The 18,974-nt window shown below is 46.7% G+C and overlaps 1 protein-coding gene and 2 long non-coding RNA genes across 5 annotated transcripts in view; all 3 read right to left on the bottom strand.

Annotated features, from left to right (window-relative positions):
* Nucleotides 1–1,406: 1,406 nt before the first annotated feature.
* On the bottom strand, nucleotides 1,407–3,061 carry LOC121844793. Its single transcript, XR_006082193.1, has 4 exons — nucleotides 2,878–3,061; nucleotides 2,077–2,500; nucleotides 1,755–1,966; nucleotides 1,407–1,692 (listed from the first exon to the last, which is right to left on the bottom strand). It is a non-coding gene; the product is annotated as an uncharacterized LOC121844793 (long non-coding RNA).
* A 122-nt stretch (nucleotides 3,062–3,183) lies between these two features.
* On the bottom strand, nucleotides 3,184–4,519 carry LOC121844794. Its single transcript, XR_006082194.1, has 2 exons — nucleotides 3,551–4,519; nucleotides 3,184–3,290 (listed from the first exon to the last, which is right to left on the bottom strand). It is a non-coding gene; the product is annotated as an uncharacterized LOC121844794 (long non-coding RNA).
* A 394-nt stretch (nucleotides 4,520–4,913) lies between these two features.
* Nucleotides 4,914–18,974, bottom strand: part of LOC112239179 (MHC class II regulatory factor RFX1-like) — a 32,133-nt gene continuing 18,072 nt past the window's right edge. Inside the window, exons 7-17 of one of the 3 annotated variants that reach the window (XM_042315328.1) lie at nucleotides 16,718–16,837; nucleotides 15,762–15,883; nucleotides 12,970–13,088; nucleotides 12,010–12,113; nucleotides 11,578–11,729; nucleotides 10,833–10,930; nucleotides 10,226–10,375; nucleotides 9,023–9,234; nucleotides 7,574–7,727; nucleotides 5,323–5,368; nucleotides 4,914–5,214 (exon numbers count right to left, since the gene is read on the bottom strand). In XM_042315328.1, coding sequence (XP_042171262.1) covers nucleotides 5,054–5,214; nucleotides 5,323–5,368; nucleotides 7,574–7,727; nucleotides 9,023–9,234; nucleotides 10,226–10,375; nucleotides 10,833–10,930; nucleotides 11,578–11,729; nucleotides 12,010–12,113; nucleotides 12,970–13,088; nucleotides 15,762–15,883; nucleotides 16,718–16,837 — 1,438 coding nt within the window. In that variant the 3' untranslated portion in view covers nucleotides 4,914–5,053. The other 2 variants (XM_042315329.1, XM_042315330.1) reach the window with 2 other exon arrangements.

The following is an 18,974-nucleotide window of genomic DNA, read 5'->3' as shown; positions in this document are numbered from 1 at the left end:
AACTCATAATACATTACCAAAGAGAGGAACAAATGGCAGATTGCACAGGTTTTGAAACACTTTATTAATCAGATCTAATTAAAAACACAGGTTGTCTTCGAAATGGCACCCTATTCCCTATATAGTACACTACTTTAGACCAGAGCCCTATACAGTACACTACTTTAGACCAGAGCCCTATTCCCTATATAGTGCACTACTTTAGACCAGAGCCCTATTCCCTATATAGTGCACTACATTAGACCAGAGCCCTAGTCCCTATATAGTGCACTACTTTAGACCAGAGCCTTATTCCCTATATAGTGCACTACATTAGACCAGTGCCCTATTCCCTATATAGTGCACTACTTTAGACCAGAGCCCTATTCCCTATATAGTGCACTACTTTAGACCAGAGCCCTAGTCCCTATATAGTGCACTACTTTAGACCAGAGCCCTAGTCCCTATATAGTGCACTACATTAGACCAGAGCCCTATTCCCTATATAGTGCACTACTTTAGACCAGAGCCCTATTCACTATATAGTGCACTACTTTAGACCATGGTCAATAGGGCTCAGGTCCAAAAAAAGTGCACTATACAGGGAGCCATTTGGGATTCAACCACCAGCGCTGTCTCGCTCTACAAGGCACAGGTCATCTCTTAGTTGGCCAAATAATAAAAATACACTAAAACGCACCTTTCTGAATGCTGCCCTGTATGGAACTACACCCCCCATCCTCTACACCACATCAGGACTCCACTGTTAGAGCGTCTGACTGATCCATCCAAGACCCCTTCAGTCTCCGTTCACAAAGGGCTATTAACATATTCATACTTAGACTCTTTGATGAGCCGTCCTAAATGCTGCCCTGTTGAAGTACCGATAGGATGCCGTTTGGGACACACTAAGTGGTTGTCTAAGAGGTCAGTGAACATCATCAGGACTGAAGACCGACAGCTGTAACAACTCTACACCTGGCTCGGGCAAACGCAGTAAATCTCTCTCCCCTTCTCTCTCTATGGCAGTCAGGACAGAGGGTGGGTAAGGTGAGGACAGAGAAGGTTGTGGCCATGCAGGTTGACTGACTCACACAGAACCAATCAAAAGTTTGGACACGCCTACTCATTCCAGGGTTTTTATTTCTTTATACTATTTTCTACATTGTATAATAATAATAAAGACAAAGGGTGACTACATGATTCCATATGTGTTATTTCATAGTTTGATGTCTTCACTATTATTATACAATGTATAAAATTGTAAAAATAAAGAAAAACCCTGGAATGAGTGTCCAAACTTTTGACAGGGACATATAGGAAGGGATTCAGTCAGAGGTAACCTTGTTGACAGGGACATATAGGTCTGGATTCAGTCAGAGGTACGTTGTAGACCTCTGTTGACAGGGACATATAGGTCTGGATTCAGTCAGAGGTACGTTGTAGACCTCTGTTGACAGGGACATATAGGTCTGGATTCAGTCAGAGGTACGTTGTAGACCTCTGTTGACAGGGACATATAGGTCTGGATTCAGTCAGAGGTACGTTGTAGACCTCTGTTGACAGGGACATATAGGAAGGGATTCAGTCAGAGGTACGTTGTAGACCTCTGTTGACAGGGACATATAGGTCTGGATTCAGTCAGAGGTACGTTGTAGACCTCTGTTGACAGGGACATATAGGTCTGGATTCAGTCAGAGGTACGTTGTAGACCTCTGTTGACAGGGACATATAGGTTCTGGATTCAGTCAGGTCTGGTTCAGTCAGTTGTAGACCTCTGTTGACAGGGACATATAGGTCTGGATTCAGTCAGAGGTACGTTGTAGACCTCTGTTGACAGGGACATATAGGTCTGGATTCAGTCAGAGGTACGTTGTAGACCTCTGTTGACAGGGACATATAGGTCTGGATTCAGTCAGAGGTACGTTGTAGACCTCTGTTGACAGGGACATATAGGTCTGGATTCAGTCAGAGGTACGTTGTAGACCTCTGTTGACAGGGACATATAGGTTGGATTCAGTCAGAGGTACGTTGTAGACCTCTGTTGACAGGGACATATAGGGACATATAGGATTCAGTCAGAGGTACGTTGTAGACCTCTGTTGACAGGGACATATAGGTCTGGATTCAGTCAGAGGTACGTTGTAGACCTCTGTTGACAGGGACATATAGGAAGGGATTCAGTCAGAGGTACGTTGTAGACCTCTGTTGACAGGGACATATAGGAAGGGATTCAGTCAGAGGTACGTTGTAGACCTCTGTTGACAGGGACATATAGGAAGGGATTCAGTCAGAGGTACGTTGTAGACCTCTGTTGACAGGGACATATAGGAAGGGATTCAGTCAGAGGTACGTTGTAGACCTCTGTTGACAGGGACATATAGGAAGGGATTCAGTCAGAGGTACGTTGTAGACCTCTGTTGACAGGGACATATAGGTCTGGATTCAGTCAGAGGTACGTTGTAGACCTCTGTTGACAGGGACATATAGGAAGGGATTCAGTCAGAGGTACGTTGTAGACCTCTGTTGACAGGGACATATAGGTCTGGATTCAGTCAGAGGTACGTTGTAGACCTCTGTTGACAGGGACATATAGGTCTGGATTCAGTCAGAGGTACGTTGTAGACCTCTGTTGACAGGGACATATAGGTCTGGATTCAGTCAGAGGTACGTTGTAGACCTCTGTTGACAGGGACATATAGGTCTGGATTCAGTCAGAGGTACGTTGTAGACCTCTGTTGACAGGGACATATAGGTCTGGATTCAGTCAGAGGTACGTTGTAGACCTCTGTTGACAGGGACATATAGGTCTGGATTCAGTCAGAGGTACGTTGTGACCAGTCTGTTGACAGGGACATATAGGTCTGGATTCAGTTCAGTCAGAGGTACGTTGTAGACCTCTGTTGACAGGGACATATAGGTCTGGATTCAGTCAGAGGTACGTTGTAGACCTCTGTTGACAGGGACATATAGGTCTGGATTCAGTCAGAGGTACGTTGTAGACCTCTGTTGACAGGGACATATAGGAAGGGATTCAGTCAGAGGTACGTTGTAGACCTCTGTTGACAGGGACATATAGGTCTGGGATTCAGTCAGAGGTACGTTGTAGACCTCTGTTGACAGGGACATATAGGTCTGGATTCAGTCAGACCCTCTGTTGACAGGGACATATAGGTCTGGATTCAGTCAGAGGTACGTTGTAGACCTCTGTTGACAGGGACATATAGGTCTGGATTCAGTCAGAGGTACGTTGTAGACCTCTGTTGACAGGGACATATAGGTCTGGATTCAGTCAGAGGTACGTTGTAGACCTCTGTTGACAGGGACATATAGGTCTGCAGTCAGAGGTACGTTGTAGACCTCTGTTGACAGGGACATATAGGTCATTTCAGTCAGAGGTACGTTGTAGACCTCTGTTGACAGGGACATATAGGAAGGGGATTCAGTCAGAGGTACGTTGTAGACCTCTGTTGACAGGGACATATAGGAAGGGATTCAGTCAGAGGTACGTTGTAGACCTCTGTTGACAGGGACATATAGGAAGGGATTCAGTCAGAGGTACGTTGTAGACCTCTGTTGACAGGGACATATAGGTCTGGATTCAGTCAGAGGTACGTTGTAGACCTCTGTTGACAGGGACATATAGGAAGGGATTCAGTCAGAGGTACGTTGTAGACCTCTGTTGACAGTGCCCCATTTAAAGGCAGTGTTCCTCAGCGTGTTCACGGTAAATGCTGCATATGTCAGCTCAGTCAGATATTACCTTTAAATGTTAAGGGTGCTACAACACACCTCCGATTGAATCTCAGCCACGGTATTCGTACAAGACTGCTTCTGCATCCAACAACAAGTTGCCAAGCTAGTGGTAATGTTAATTAGTGGGATAAGTTGGTCAAATCTGGAACAGACTGTTACCCTGTCTAGTGAAGAGGTTACCGTCTTATGTCACAATGAAAAGGTTACCGTCTCTGATGTCACAATGAAGGACCAGTGTGTCTAGTGAAGAGGTCACCATCTCTGATGTCACAATGAAGGACCAGTGTGTCTAGTGAAGAGGTCACCGTCTCTTATGTCACAATGAAGGTAATGAGGAACAATGAGGAACCATGATAACTAAAAGAGATGAAAAGGTAAGCTGTGAAACCTCTCCTTCGCTTACACACACACACACACACACACACACACACACACACACACACACACACACACACACACACACACACACACACACACACACACACACACACACACACACACACACACACACACACACACACACACACACACACACACACACACACACACACAGAGATCAGACAGACAGGGTGTGTGAGGTTGCAGGAACAGATAAGGAACTTAATGGCATTGGGATCACAAACGGACTCATAGCAAACTATCATTAAGGCAAAGGATGAGTGTGTTGTTGAGGGTGTGTGTGTTGTTGAGGGTGTGTGTGTTGTTGAGGGTGTGTGTGTTGTTGAGGGTGTGTGTGTGTTGTTGAGGGTGTGTGTGTGTTGAGGGTGTGTGTGTGTGTTGAGGGTGTGTGTGTTGTTGAGGGTGTGTGTGTTGAGGGTGTGTGTGTTGTTGAGGGTGTGTGTGTTGTTGAGGGTGTGTGTGTTGTTGAGGGTGTGTGTGTTGTTGAGGGTGTGTGTGTGTTGAGGGTGTGTGTGTTGAGGGTGTGTGTGTGTGTGTTGAGGGTGTGTGTGTTGTTGAGGGTGTGTGTGTTGTTGAGGGTGTGTGTGTTGTTGAGGGTGTGTGTGTGTGTTGAGGGTGTGTGTGTTGTTGAGGGTGTGTGTGTTGTTGAGGGTGTGTGTGTGTTGAGGGTGTGTGTGTGTTGTTGAGGGTGTGTGTGTGTGTGTGTTGAGGGTGTGTGTGTGTGTGTGTTGAGGGTGTGTGTGTTTGAGGGTGTGTGAGGTGTGTGTGTTGAGTGTGTGTGTGTGTTGTTGAGGGTGTGTGTGTGTGTGTGAGTGTGTGTGTGTGTGTGTGTGTGTGTGTGTGTGTGTCATGTTAGCCAACGGCTAAGTCGAGAGCGTGTGTTTCAGTTGTCAGTGTGCGTGTTGAGGGTGTGTGTGAGTCACTCTGTGTGTGTGGTATTGAACAGTCCCCGGGGGTCAGTCCTGGCTAGCTTGACGGGCGGCTCCAGGGACTCCTCCCCCTCTCCCAGACCAGCGGCGTTAGACGGCACGGTCATCTCTACCCCCTCTTCATCACTCTCCTCCTCATCCTCTTCCTCATCTGAGACACACACACACACACACACACACACACACAGATATATGAACCGTTTACAGGTTTATTGCGGCCACATTATTAGAGATGAAGGGTTGCAGGGTGAGACATTACCTTTATCAGGGTCCTGACAGTTCAGACTCCTGCCCACACTGGCAAACTGAGAGAGAGAGAGATCGATCAGTGTGTGCATTGTGTGTGTGTGTGTGTGTGTGTGTCTGTCTGTCTCTCCCATGACAGCGTGTGTCTGTGTGTCTGTGTGTGTCTGTCTGTGTCTGTCTGTCTGTCTGTCTGTCTGTGTGTGTGTGTGTGTGTGTGTGTGTGTGTGTGTACCTGTCTGTCTGTGTGTCTGTGTGTGTGTGTGTGTGTGTGTGTGTACCTCTCCCATGACAGCGATGGGTGTCTCTCCTTTAGCCTGGGCCACTCTGTGTTCTACCAGGTACAGTGCCTTGCGAAAGTATTCGGCCCCCTTGAACTTTGCGACCTTTTGCCACATTTCAGGCTTCAAACATAAAAATATAAAACTGTATTTTTTTGTGAAGAATCAACAACAAGTGGGACACAATCATGAAGTGGAACGACATTTATTGGATATTTCAAACTTTTTTAACAAATCAAAAACTGAAAAATTGGGCGTGCAAAATTATTCAGCCCCTTTACTTTCAGTGCAGCAAACTCTCTCCAGAAGTTCAGTGAGGATCTCTGAATGATCCAATGTTGACCTAAATGACTAATGATGATAAATACAATCCACCTGTGTGTAATCAAGTCTCCGTATAAATGCACCTGCACTGTGATAGTCTCAGAGGTCCGTTAAAAGCGCAGAGAGCATCATGAAGAACAAGGAACACACCAGGCAGGTCCGAGATACTGTTGTGAAGAAGTTTAAAGCCGGATTTGGATACAAAAAGATTTCCCAAGCTTTAAACATCCCAAGGAGCACTGTGCAAGCGATAATATTGAAATGGAAGGAGTATCAGACCACTGCAAATCTACCAAGACCTGGCCGTCCCTCTAAACTTTCAGCTCATACAAGGAGAAGACTGATCAGAGATGCAGCCAAGAGGCCCATGATCACTCTGGATGAACTGCAGAGATCTACAGCTGAGGTGGGAGACTCTGTCCATAGGACAACAATCAGTCGTATATTGCACAAATCTGGCCTTTATGGAAGAGTGGCAAGAAGAAAGCCATTTCTTAAAGATATCCATAAAAAGTGTTGTTTAAAGTTTGCCACAAGCCACCTGGGAGACACACCAAACATGTGGAAGAAGGTGCTCTGGTCAGATGAAACCAAAATTGAACTTTTTGGCAACAATGCAAAACATTATGTTTGGCGTAAAAGCAACACAGCTCATCACCCTGAACACACCATCCCCACTGTCAAACATGGTGGTGGCAGCATCATGGTTTGGGCCTGCTTTTCTTCAGCAGGGACAGGGAAGATGGTTAAAATTGATGGGAAGATGGATGGAGCCAAATACAGGACCATTCTGGAAGAAAACCTGATGGAGTCTGCAAAAGACCTGAGACTGGGACGGAGATTTGTCTTCCAACAAGACAATGATCCAAAACATAATTTATTTTTATTTTTTAAATTTTACCTTTATTTAACCTGGCAAGTCAGTTAAGAACACATTCTTATTTTCAATGACGGCCTAGGAACAGTGGGTTAACTGCCTGTTCACGGGCAGAACGACAGATTTGTACCTTGTCAGCTCAGGGGTTTGAACTCACAACCTTCCGGTTACTAGTCCAACGCTCTAACCACTAGGCTACCCTGCCTAGTGGTTAGATGGAATGGTTCAAAAATAAACATATCCAGGTGTTAGAATGGCCAAGTCAAAGTCCAGACCTGAATCCAATCGAGAATCTGTGGAAAGAACTGAAAACTGCTGTTCACAAATGCTCTCCATCCAACCTCACTGAGCTCGAGCTGTTTTGCAAGGAGGAATGGGGAAAAATTCAGTCTCTCGATGTGCAAAACTGATAGAGACATACCCCAAGCGACTTACAGCTGTCATCGCAGCAAAAGGTGGCGCTACAAAGTATTAACTTAAAGGGGCTGAATAATTTTGCACGCCCAATTTTTCAGTTTTTGATTCGTTAAAAAAGTTTGAAATATCCAATAAATGTCGTTCTACTTCATGATTGTGTCCCACTTGTTGTTGATTCTTCACAAAAAAATACAGTTTTATATTTTTATGTTTGAAGCCTGAAATGTGGCAAAAGGACGCAAAGTTCAAGGGGGCCGAATACTTTCGCAAGGCACTGTATGTGTGTGTGTGTGTGTGTGTGTGTGTGTGTGTGTGTGTGTGTGTGTGTGTGTGTGTGTGTGTGTGTGTGTGTGTGTGTGTGTGTGTACCTCTCCCATGACAGCGATGGGTGTCTCTCCTTTAGCCTGGGCCACTCTGTGTTCTACCAGGTAGTACATGTACTCATCATACAGCAGTCTGATCAGGTGGAAGGATCCGAAGCTGGCAGCACTACGCAGAGTCAGGTCTCTAATCACCATGGAACTGGGGGGTCTCTAATCACCATGGAACTGAGAGAGACAGGTCTCTAATCACCATGGAACTGGGGGGGTCTCTAATCACCATGGAACTGGGGGTAGAGAGAGACAGGTCTCTAATCACCATGGAACTGGGGGGGAACTGGGGGGTAGAGAGAGACAGGTCTCTAATCACCATGGAACTGGGGGGTAGAGAGAGACAGGTCTCTAATCACCATGGAACTGGGGGTAGAAGAGACAGGTCTCTAATCACCATGGAACTGGGGGGTGGAGAGAGACAGGTCTCTAATCACCATGGAACTGGGGGTAGAGAGAGACAGGTCTCTAATCACCATGGAACTGGGGGGGTAGAGAGAGACAGGTCTCTAATCACCATGGAACTGGGGGTAGAGAGACAGGTCTCTAATCACCATGGAACTGGGGGTAGAGAGACAGGTCTCTAATCACCATGGAACTGGGGGTAGGTAGAGAGAGACAGGTCTCTAATCACCATGGAACTGGGGGGAGAGAGACAGGTCTCTAATCACCATGGAACTGGGGGGGGTAGAGAGAGACAGGTCTATAATCACCATGGAACTGGGGGGTGGGGAGAGAGAGAGACAGGTCTCTAATCACCATGGAACTGGGGGTAGTAGAGAGAGACAGGTCTAAATCACCATGGAACTGGGGGAGAGAGACAGGTCTCTAATCACCATGGAACTGGGGGGTAGAGAGAGACAGGTCTCTAATCACTGGGGGGGGGTAGAGAGAGACAGGTCTCTAATCACCATGGAATGGAACTGGGGGGGGGAGAGAGACTCTAGGTCTCTAATCACCATGGAACTGGGGGTAGAGAGAGACCTGTCTCTAATCACTGGGGGTAGAGAGAGACAGGTCTCTAATCACTGGGGGGGTAGAGAGAGACAGGTCTCTAATCACTGGGGGGTAGAGAGAGACAGGTCTCTAATCACTGGGGGGGTAGAATCACTGGGGGTAGAGAGACAGGTCTCTAATCACTGGAACTGGGGGTAGAGAGAGAGACAGGTCTCTAATCACCATGGAACAGGTCTCTAATCACTGGGGGGAGAGAGACAGGTCTCTAATCACCATGGAACTGGGGGGGTAGAGAGAGACAGGTCTCTAATCACCATGGAACTGGGGGTAGAGAGAGACAGGTCTCTAATCACCATGGAACTGGGGGGTAGAGAGAGACAGGTCTCTAATCACTGGGGGGGTAGAGAGAGACCGGTCTCTAATCACCATGGAACTGGGGGGGTCTTTGATGCTCACTTTCTCTGACTTCAAAACATCCTCTTCTCTCACCTGTAGAAGCTCCACCGCAGCAGGAAGAGCTTGGCAGCCTGAGGGAAGGCTGCAGGGCTGTGTGGGTAGGGCTTTAGGACCTGGGAGACCACGCCGTCCAGCCAGGCAGCCCACTGCTCCAGAGAGTTATGTTGTTGTAGCGTCTGCTTGAAATCCTGCTCCAACCTCTGGATCACAGCATCCTCACAACCACACACCCACGACGCCTGTTCCTACAGGGAGAGAGAGACAGGAGTATAGGATCACAGCATCCTCACAACCACACACCCACGACGCCTGTTCCTACAGGGGGGAGAGAGACAGGAGTATAGGATCACAGCATCCTCACAACCACACACCCACGACGCCTGTTCCTACAGGGGAGGAGTAGAGGAGACACCATCCTCAGTATAGAGAGACGGATGTTTGGTTGGAGAGAGAGACAGGATTATAGGGTGGAGAGAGAGACAGGATTATAGGTTGGAGAGAGAGAGAGAGTGGATTATAGGTTGGAGAGAGAGAGAGAGAGGATTATAGGTTGGAGAGAGAGAGAGAGACAGGATTATAGGTTGGAGAGAGAGAGAGAGACAGATTATAGGTTGGAGAGGTATCCAGACAGAGAGAGAGGTAGTGGTTAGAAGGTATGGAGAGAGAGTGGTTAGAAGGTATCCAGACAGAGAGGTAGAGGTAGAGGTTAGAAGGTAGAGACAGAGAGGTAGTGGTTAGAAGGTATCCAGACAGAGAGAGAGGTAGACAGAGAGAGAGGTAGTGGTTAGAAGGTATCCAGACAGACAGAGAGTAGAAGGTGGTGGTTAGAAGGTATCCAGACAGAGAGAGGTAGTGGTTAGAAGGTATCCAGACAGAGAGAGAGAGGTAGTGGTTAGAAGGTATCCAGACAGAGAGAGAGAGAGGTAGTGGTTAGAAGGTATCCAGACAGACAGAGAGAGGTAGTGGTTAGAAGGTATCCAGACAGAGAGAGAGAGAGGTAGTGGTTAGAAGGTATCCAGACAGAGAGAGAGAGAGTAGTGGTTAGAAGGTATCCAGACAGAGAGAGAGAGGTAGTGGTTAGAAGGTATCCAGACAGAGAGAGAGAGGTAGTGGTTAGAAGGTATCCAGACAGAGAGAGGTAGTGGTTAGAAGGTATCCAGACAGAGAGGTAGTGGTTAGAAGGTATCCAGACAGAGAGAGAGAGGTAGTGGTTAAAAGGTATCCAGACAGACGTACCTGCACGTTAGTGAAGTCAACTCTGTTGAGGTCACTCAGCATCTGATTGATCTGGGCGGTGTTCTGGAGGACGGCCCTGGCTGCCTGGGCCAGGTGGTTTAGACTGGTGTAGCGACGCAGCGTCTGGGCAAACGCCCCCGCACACATCACCTGGAGGGGAGGAGAGGGAGACGGGAGAGAGGAGGGGAGGAGGGGGAGAGGAGAGGAAGAGGGGGAGACGGGAGAGGAGGATGGGGAGGAGTGGGAGACGGGAGGAGTGGGAGACGGGAGGAGTGGGAGACGGGAGAGAGGAGGGGAGGAGTGGGAGGAGGGGAGGAGGGAGAGGGAGGGAGGGGAGGAGGGAGAGGGAGGGGAGGGGGAGAGAGGAGGGGAGGAGGGAGAGAGGAGGGGAGGAGGGAGAGACGGGAGAGAGGAGGGGGAGACAGGAGGGGAGGAGGGAGAGACGGGAGGGAGAAGGGAGAGACGGGAAGGAGGAGGGAGAGACAGGGGAGAGGGGGAGACGGGAGAGAGGAGGGGAGGAGGTAGAGGTAATGTAGTTTTGTGGAAGAGTGTTTGTATTGTGTGTGTGTGTGTGTGTGTGTGTGTGTGTGTGTGTGCGTGATCACACCTTCATGCGGACCATCTCCTCTGGTATGTTCATCATGGCGCTTGTCAGCCAGCTCTCTAGACTCTTGGCAAAGTTACGGATGGCTTGAGTTAAGGCACCTGACAGAGAGAGAGAGATGGAGAGGGAGATGATTAGAGATGAGAGAGAGGGAGATGATTAGAGATGAGAAGGAGATAGGGAGGGAGATGATTAGAGATGAGAGAGAGGGAGATAGGGAGGGAGATGATTAGAGACGAGAGAGAGAAGGAGATAGGGAGGGAGATGATTAGAGATGAGAGAGAGGGAGATAGGGAGGGAGATGATTAGAGATGAGAGAGAGGGAGATAGGGAGGGAGATGATTAGAGATGAGAGAGATAGGGAGGGAGATGATTAGAGATGAGAGAGATAGGGAGGGAGATGAGAGAGAAACATAGCTAGTCATATGTTTTAGAAGACATTACATGTACTGTCATTTAGTGTTATGTAGCTCTAATGTCATGTTATGTGGCTGTAATGGCATGTTATGTAGCTCTAATGGCATGTTATGTAGCTCTAATGGCATGTTGTGTAGCTCTAATGTCATGTTGTGTAGCTCTAATGGCATGTTGTGTAGCTCTAATGGCATGTTATGTAGCTCTAATGGCATGTTGTGTAGCTCTAATGTCATGTTGTGTAGCTCTAATGGCATGTTGTGTAGCTCTAATGGCATGTTGTGTAGCTCTAATGTCATGTTGTGTAGCTCTAATGTCATGTGTCATAACTCACTGGGGATGGGTCGTAATACATCAGGGATGAGGATCTCCACCAGGGTCTGGTACAGTGTATTGTCACAGTCTCTGGTCCAGTGAACAACAGGCTGGTACTTACACAGCACCACCAGGTACCACTTAGGTAGACGCTCCTCTGACTCACCATGACTGGAGAGACACACACACACACACACAGACACACAGACACGCACACACACACACACACACACACACACACAGACACACACACACACACACACACAGACACACACACACACACAGACACACACACACACAGACACACACAGACACACACACACACACACACACACACACACACACACACACACACACACACACACACACACACACACACACACACACACACACAGTTAGATTGTGTGTGTTGTAATGTGTGACATGTAGAATGTGTGTGTGTTTCACTCACACGCTGAGTGTGTCTGCGTCGATGCTCTCGCTGAACCTCCAGAAGGTTTTCCACAGCGTCTCCACCAGAGTGAACTGCAGGTTCACCATCACATCCAGAATGGCCTGCACAGACATGACATAGCACTACGTAAGAATGATAAAACACTACGTAAGAATGATAAAACACTACATTCGTCTGACATTACACTACATTAGACTGACATAGCACACCTGTAGACTGACATAGCACTACATAAGAATGATAAAACACTACATTCGTCTGACATTACACTACATTAGACTGACATAGCACTACGTAAGAATGATAAAACACTACGTAAGAATGATAAAACACTACATTCGTCTGACATTACACTACATTAGACTGACATAGCACACCTGTAGACTGACATAGCACTACGTAAGAATGATAAAACACTACATTCGTCTGACATTACACTACATTAGACTGACATAGCACACCTGTAGACTGACATAGCACTACATAAGAATGATAAAACACTACATTCGTCTGACATTACACTACATTAGACTGACATAGCACACCTGTAGACTGACATAGCACTACGTAAGAATGATAAAACACAACCTTTGTCTCTGTCTAATGCAGTGCTTTGTCCAATGTCTATGGACTGGTCTATGTCCAGTTATGTGGGTCAAATGTCATGTTATGACTTTCTATCTTTCATGTCTGTTAAAATACTATGTCAGACAAAGGTTGTGTTTTATCATTCTTACGTAGTGCTATGTCAGTCTATTGTAGTGTAATGAAAATGTATGACAAACACACTGCTTCCCAACCCTGGTCCTGGAACTAAAACACCTGATTCTACATCTCAACTCATCATCGTTATCGTTAGTGGAATCAAGACAGACATAGCCCTACATAATAGGCACAACACTTCATAAGACTGCCATAAGACTGCCACAAGCCAGCAGTGCGTAGTAGACTGTTTACCTCACAGTGTTCCCTGTAGAGCTGTTGGAAGGCTGCGACGTGTTCTGGAACGATCCCATCAGGAAGAGGTCTGTCCTGCAGATCCAACTCTGGGAACTCAGGCAGCGCCCGCGACGCGTCTGGACAACAACAACAGTTACATTGTTGTGTTATTATGTGTGGAATTACATGTCGATGATTTACAATGTGTTGATCTGTGTGCTTCACATTGGTTTAGTATGTTTCCTAGCATTGTTACCATACGGAGATATTCTTGTTACTACGTGTGTGTGTGTGTGTGTGTGTGTGTGTGTGTGTGTGTGTGTGTGTGTGTGTGATGCACATTTCGGTAAATTCTTCTGCCGACTAGCCGACCCTCGTTACCCGGTCAACAAACGGTTAAACAGTAAAATGACCAACAGAAGATACTATACATACAAAGACCTGACATGTTAACTGAGACACGCAACACTAGCAGGCCTGTCATCGTCCAGTCAAAAGGCTCTCGCCTCTAATTGGACAACTCCTGTAATGAAGCAGATCATAAAACATCATTTTAAAACAACACCATTCTACACAGAGCACCTGATCCCAGCCGTTCCATATGTGTTAGGAACTAGGAAGAGAAATCTAATAGCAACTAGGATGGGATGATGATACGACTAGGACGGGATGATGATACGACTAGGACGGGATGATGATTCGACTAGGACGGGATGATGATTCGACTAGGACGGGATGATGATACGACTAGGACGGGATGATGATACGACTAGGACGGGATGATAATACGACTAGGACGGGATGATAATACGACTAGGACGGGATGATAATACGACTAGGACGGGATGATAATACGACTAGGGGGGATGATAATACGGGATGATAATACGACTAGGACGGGATGATAATACGACTAGGACGGGATGATAATACGACTAGGACGGGATGATAATACGACTAGGACGGGATGATAATATGATAATACGACTAGGACGGGATGATGATACGACTAGGGGATGATGATTCGGGATGATAATACGACTAGGATGGGATGATGATACGACTAGGGGATGATAATACGGGATGATGATAATCGACTAGGACTAGGACGGGATGATGATACGACTAGGACGGGATGATAATTCGACTAGGACGGGATGATGATACGACTAGGACGGGATGATAATACGACTAGGATGGATGATAATACGACTAGGACGGGATGATAATACGACTAGGACGGGATGATGATACGACTAGGACGGGATGATAATACGACTAGGATGGATGATAATTCGACTAGGACGGGATGATAATTCGACTAGGACGGGATGATGATACGACTAGGACGGGATGATAATACGACTAGGATGGGATGATAATACGACTAGGATGGGATGATAATACGACTAGGATGGGATGATAATTCGACTAGGATGGGATGATAATTCGACTAGGATGGGATGATAATTCGACTAGGACGGGATGATAATTCGACTAGGACGGGATGATAATAGGACGGGACTAGGACGGATGATGATGATCGACTAGGACGGGATGATAATACGACTAGGACGGGATGATAATACGACTAGGATGGATGATGATAGGATGGATGATAATTCGACTAGGATGGGATGATAATACGACTAGGATGGGATGATAATACGACTAGGATGGGATGATAATACGACTAGGATGGGATGATAATACGACTAGGACGGGATGATAATTCGACTAGGACGGGATGATAATACGACTAGGACGGGATGATAATACGACTAGGATGGGATGATAATACGACTAGGACGGGATGATAATACGACTAGGACGGGATGATGATACGACTAGGATGGGATGATAATACTAGGATGGGATGATGATAGGATGGATGATAACTAGGATGGGATGATAATTCGACTAGGATGGGATGATAATACGACTAGGATGGGATGATGAATACGACTAGGATGGGATGATGATACGACTAGGATGGGATGATGATACGACTAGGATGGGATGATGATACGACTAGGATGGGATGATGATACGACTAGGATGGGATGATAATACGACTAGGATGGGATGATGATACGACTAGGATGGGATGATGATAATACGACTAGGATGGGATGATGATACGACTAGGATGGGATGATAATACGACTAGGATGGGATGATAATACGACTAGGATGGGATGATAATACGACTAGGATGGGATGATGATACGACTAGGATGGGATGATAATACGACTAGGATGGGATGATATTCGACTAGGATGGATGATGATTCGACTAGGATGGTGGCTTTGACTTCTGGGCAACAGAAGAAAGTTGGTGTGAAAATCAATAGAACAGGAGAGAAATGCTGGTTAACGGCATCAGGGAGTCTTTATAAAACTTTATTCAAACAATTCTAGTGCAAAGTGGTGTGTGACTTGCTGACAGCCTGCCTGCGTTGACTAAAGCCCAGCACGTTACCCCCCAGCACGTTACCCCCAGCGCGTTACCCCCCAGCGTTACCCCCAGCGCGTTACCCCCAGCGCGTTACCCCCACCCCCCAGCCCCCCAGTTACCCCCCCAGCCCCCCAGCGTTACCCCCCAGCGCGTTACCCCCAGCGCGTTACCCCCCCCCCCCCAGCGCGTTACCCCCACCCCCAGCGCGTTACCCCCAGCGCGTTACCCCCAGCCCCCCAGTACCATCTTTTAGACAGCTCTCGAGCTGTCTGACAAATGATAGGCTATTCCGCTCCTCTGTGTGTGTCTGTGTGTGTGTGTGTGTGTGTGTACCTAGTCCCTGTCCACTCACCCAGGAACTGCTGATATTGTTGCACTTGAGCTGAGATGTCACTGAGCCCCGCCCCCTGCTGCTGCCCCGCCCCCAGAGACATCCCATTGGACATGCCCTCCACCTTCAGAACCGGCTTTACCCTATTGGACAGAACAGCTGTCAAAAGAGAGAGAGAGATAGGAAGAGACAGAGAGACAGGAAAGAGACAGAGAGACAGGAAGAGAGAGAGACAAAAGAGAGAGAGAAGAAGAGAGAGAGACAGGAAGAGAGAGAGAGACAGGAAGAGAGAGAGACAAGAAGAGAGAGACAGAGAGACAGGAAGAGACAAAGAGACAGACAGGAAGAGACAGGAAGAGCGAGAGAGAGAGAGACAGAAGAGAGAGAGAGAGACAGGAAGAGCGAGAGAGAGAGACAGGAAGAGCGAGAGAGAGAGACAGGAAGAGCGAGAGAGAGAGACAGGAAGAGCGAGAGAGAGAGACAGGAAGAGAGAGAGAGAGACAGGAAGAGAGAGAGAGACAGAGAAGAGAGAGAGAGAGAGAGAGAGACAGGAAGAGAGAGAGAGAGAGACAGGAAGAGAGAGAGAGAGACAGGAAGAGAGAGAGAGAGACAGGAAGAGAGAGAGAGAGACAGGAAGAGAGAGAGAGAGAGAGACAGGAAGAGAGAGAGAGAGAGAGACAGGAAGAGAGAGAGACAGGAAGAGAGAGAGAGAGAGAGAGAGAGAGAGACAGGAAGAGAGAGAGACAGGAAGAGAGAGAGACAGGAAGAGAGAGAGACAGGAAGAGAGAGAGACAGAAGGAGAGAGAGACAGGAAGAGAGAGAGACAGAAAGAGAGAGAGACAGAAGGAGAGAGAGACAGAAGGAGAGAGAGACAGAAGGAGAGAGAGACAGAAAGAGAGAGAGACAGAAAGAGAGAGAGAGAGAGACAGGAAGAGACAGAGAGACCGAGAGACAGGAAGAGACAAACACCCCCCTACCTGTGTTTCTGAGAGAAGGGTTGCTGTCTCAAGGCGAGGTGCTGGTGGTCGTCTATCAGACGGAGCAGAGAAGAAGTGGCCTTGATACGAAGACCATAGTAGTGGTACTTCGAGTTCCCTCTGAGACACACAGGCATCTGATTATTACATGACATTTACCGGAGCTGCCTCTGCCACTATGGAACAGGTGTGTTATATACAGTTGAAGTCGGACTTAGGTTGGAGTCATTAAAACACTTTTTTCAACCACTCCACAAATGTCTAAAAATGTTATTTCACCTCTATTTAACCTGGTAAGCCAGTTAAGAACAAGTTCTCATTTACAACTGTGACCTGGCCAAGATAAAGCAAAACAGTGCGACACAAACAACAACACAGAGTTACACAAGGAGTAAACAACAAACAAGTCAATAACACAATAGAACAAAAGAAAGTCTATATACAGTGTGTGCAAATGGCGTGAGGAAGTAAGGCAATAAATAGGCCACAGTAGCAGAGTAATTACAATTTATCAGATTAACACTGGAGTGATGGATGAGTAGATGATGGTGTGTAAGTAGTGATACTGGTGTGCAAAAGAGCAGAAAGGTAAATAAAAACAATATGGGGTTGAGGTAAGTAGATTGAGGTTGACTGTGAACAAACTATAGTTTTGGCAAGTCGGTTAGGACATATACTTTGTGCATGACAAGTCATTTTTACAACAATGGTTTACAGACAGATTATTTCACTTATAATTCACTGTATTACAATTCCAGTGGGTCAGAAGTTTACAAACACTAAGTTGACTTTGCCTTTAAACAGCTTGGAAAATACCAGAAGATGATGTCATGGCTTTAGAAGCCTCTGATAGGCTAATTGACATCATTTGAGTCAATTGGAGGTGTACATGTGGATGTATTTCAGGGCCTACCTTCAAACTCAGTGCCTCTTTGGTTGACATCTTGGGAAAATGAAAAGAAATCAGCAAATACCTCAGAAAAAAAAATTGTAGACCTCCACAAGTCTGGTTCATCGTTGGGAGCAATTTCCAAATGCCTGAAGGTACCAGGTTCATCTGTATAAACAATAGTACGCAAGTATAAACACCATGGGACCACGCAGCCGTCATACCGCTCAGGAAGGAGACTCGTTCTGTCTCCTAGAGATGACAGTACTTTGGTGCGAAAAGTGCAAATCAATCCCAGAACAACAGCAAAGGACCTTGTGACGATGCTGGAGGAAACAGGTACAAAAGTATCTATATCCACAGTAAAACGAGTCCAATATCGACATAACCTGAAAGGCCGCTCAGCAAGGAAGAAGCCACTGCTCCAAAACCACCATAGAAAAGCCAGACTACGGTTTGCAACTGCACATGGGGACAAAGATCGTACTTTTTGGAGAAATGTCCTCTGGTCTGATGAAACAAAAATAGAACTGTTTGGCCATAATGACCATTGTTATGTTTTGAATAAAAAAAGGGGGAGGCTTGCAAGCCGAAGAACACCATCCCAACCGTGAAGCACGGTGGTGACAGCATTATGTTGTGGAAGAAGAACACCATCCCAACCTTGAAGCACGGGGGTGGCAGCATCATGTTGTGGAAGAAGAACACCATCCCAACCGTGAAGCACGGGGGTGACAGCATTATGTAGTGGAAGAAGAACACCATCCCAACCGTGAAGCCCGGGGTGGCAGCATTATGTTGTGGAAGAAGAACACCATCCCAACCGTGAAGCACGGAGGTGGCAGCATTATGTTGTGGGGATGCTTTGCTGCAAGAGGGACTGAGGTTGGAAAATTATGTGGATATTTTGAAGCAACATCTCAAGAAATCAGTCAGGAAGTTAAAGCTTGGTCGCAAATGGGTCTTCCAAATGGACAATGACCCCAAGCATACTTCCAAAGTTGTGGCAAAATGGCTTAAGGACAACAAAGTCAAGGTATTGGAGTGGTCATCACAAAGACCTAACCTCAATCCTATAGAAAATGTGAGGGCAGAACTGAAAAAGCGTGTGCGAGCAAGGAGGTCTACAAACCTGACTCAGTTACACCAGCTCTTGTCAGGAGGAATGGGCCAAAATGTTTGACCCAAGTTAAACAATTTAAAGGTAATGCTGCCAAATACTAATTGAGTGTATGTAAACTTCTGACCCACTGGGATTGTGATGAAAGAAATCAAATCTGAAATAAATCATTCTCTCTGCTATTACTCTGACATTTAACATTCTTAAAATAAAGTGGTGATCCTAACTGACCTAAGACAGGCAATTTT

Source organism: Oncorhynchus tshawytscha, unplaced genomic scaffold (assembly GCF_018296145.1).
Source record: "Oncorhynchus tshawytscha isolate Ot180627B unplaced genomic scaffold, Otsh_v2.0 Un_contig_4173_pilon_pilon, whole genome shotgun sequence".
Lineage (NCBI taxonomy): Eukaryota > Metazoa > Chordata > Actinopteri > Salmoniformes > Salmonidae > Oncorhynchus > Oncorhynchus tshawytscha.
Note: the sequence above shows the minus strand (reverse complement) of the source record. Positions and strands in the feature narration are given on the sequence as shown.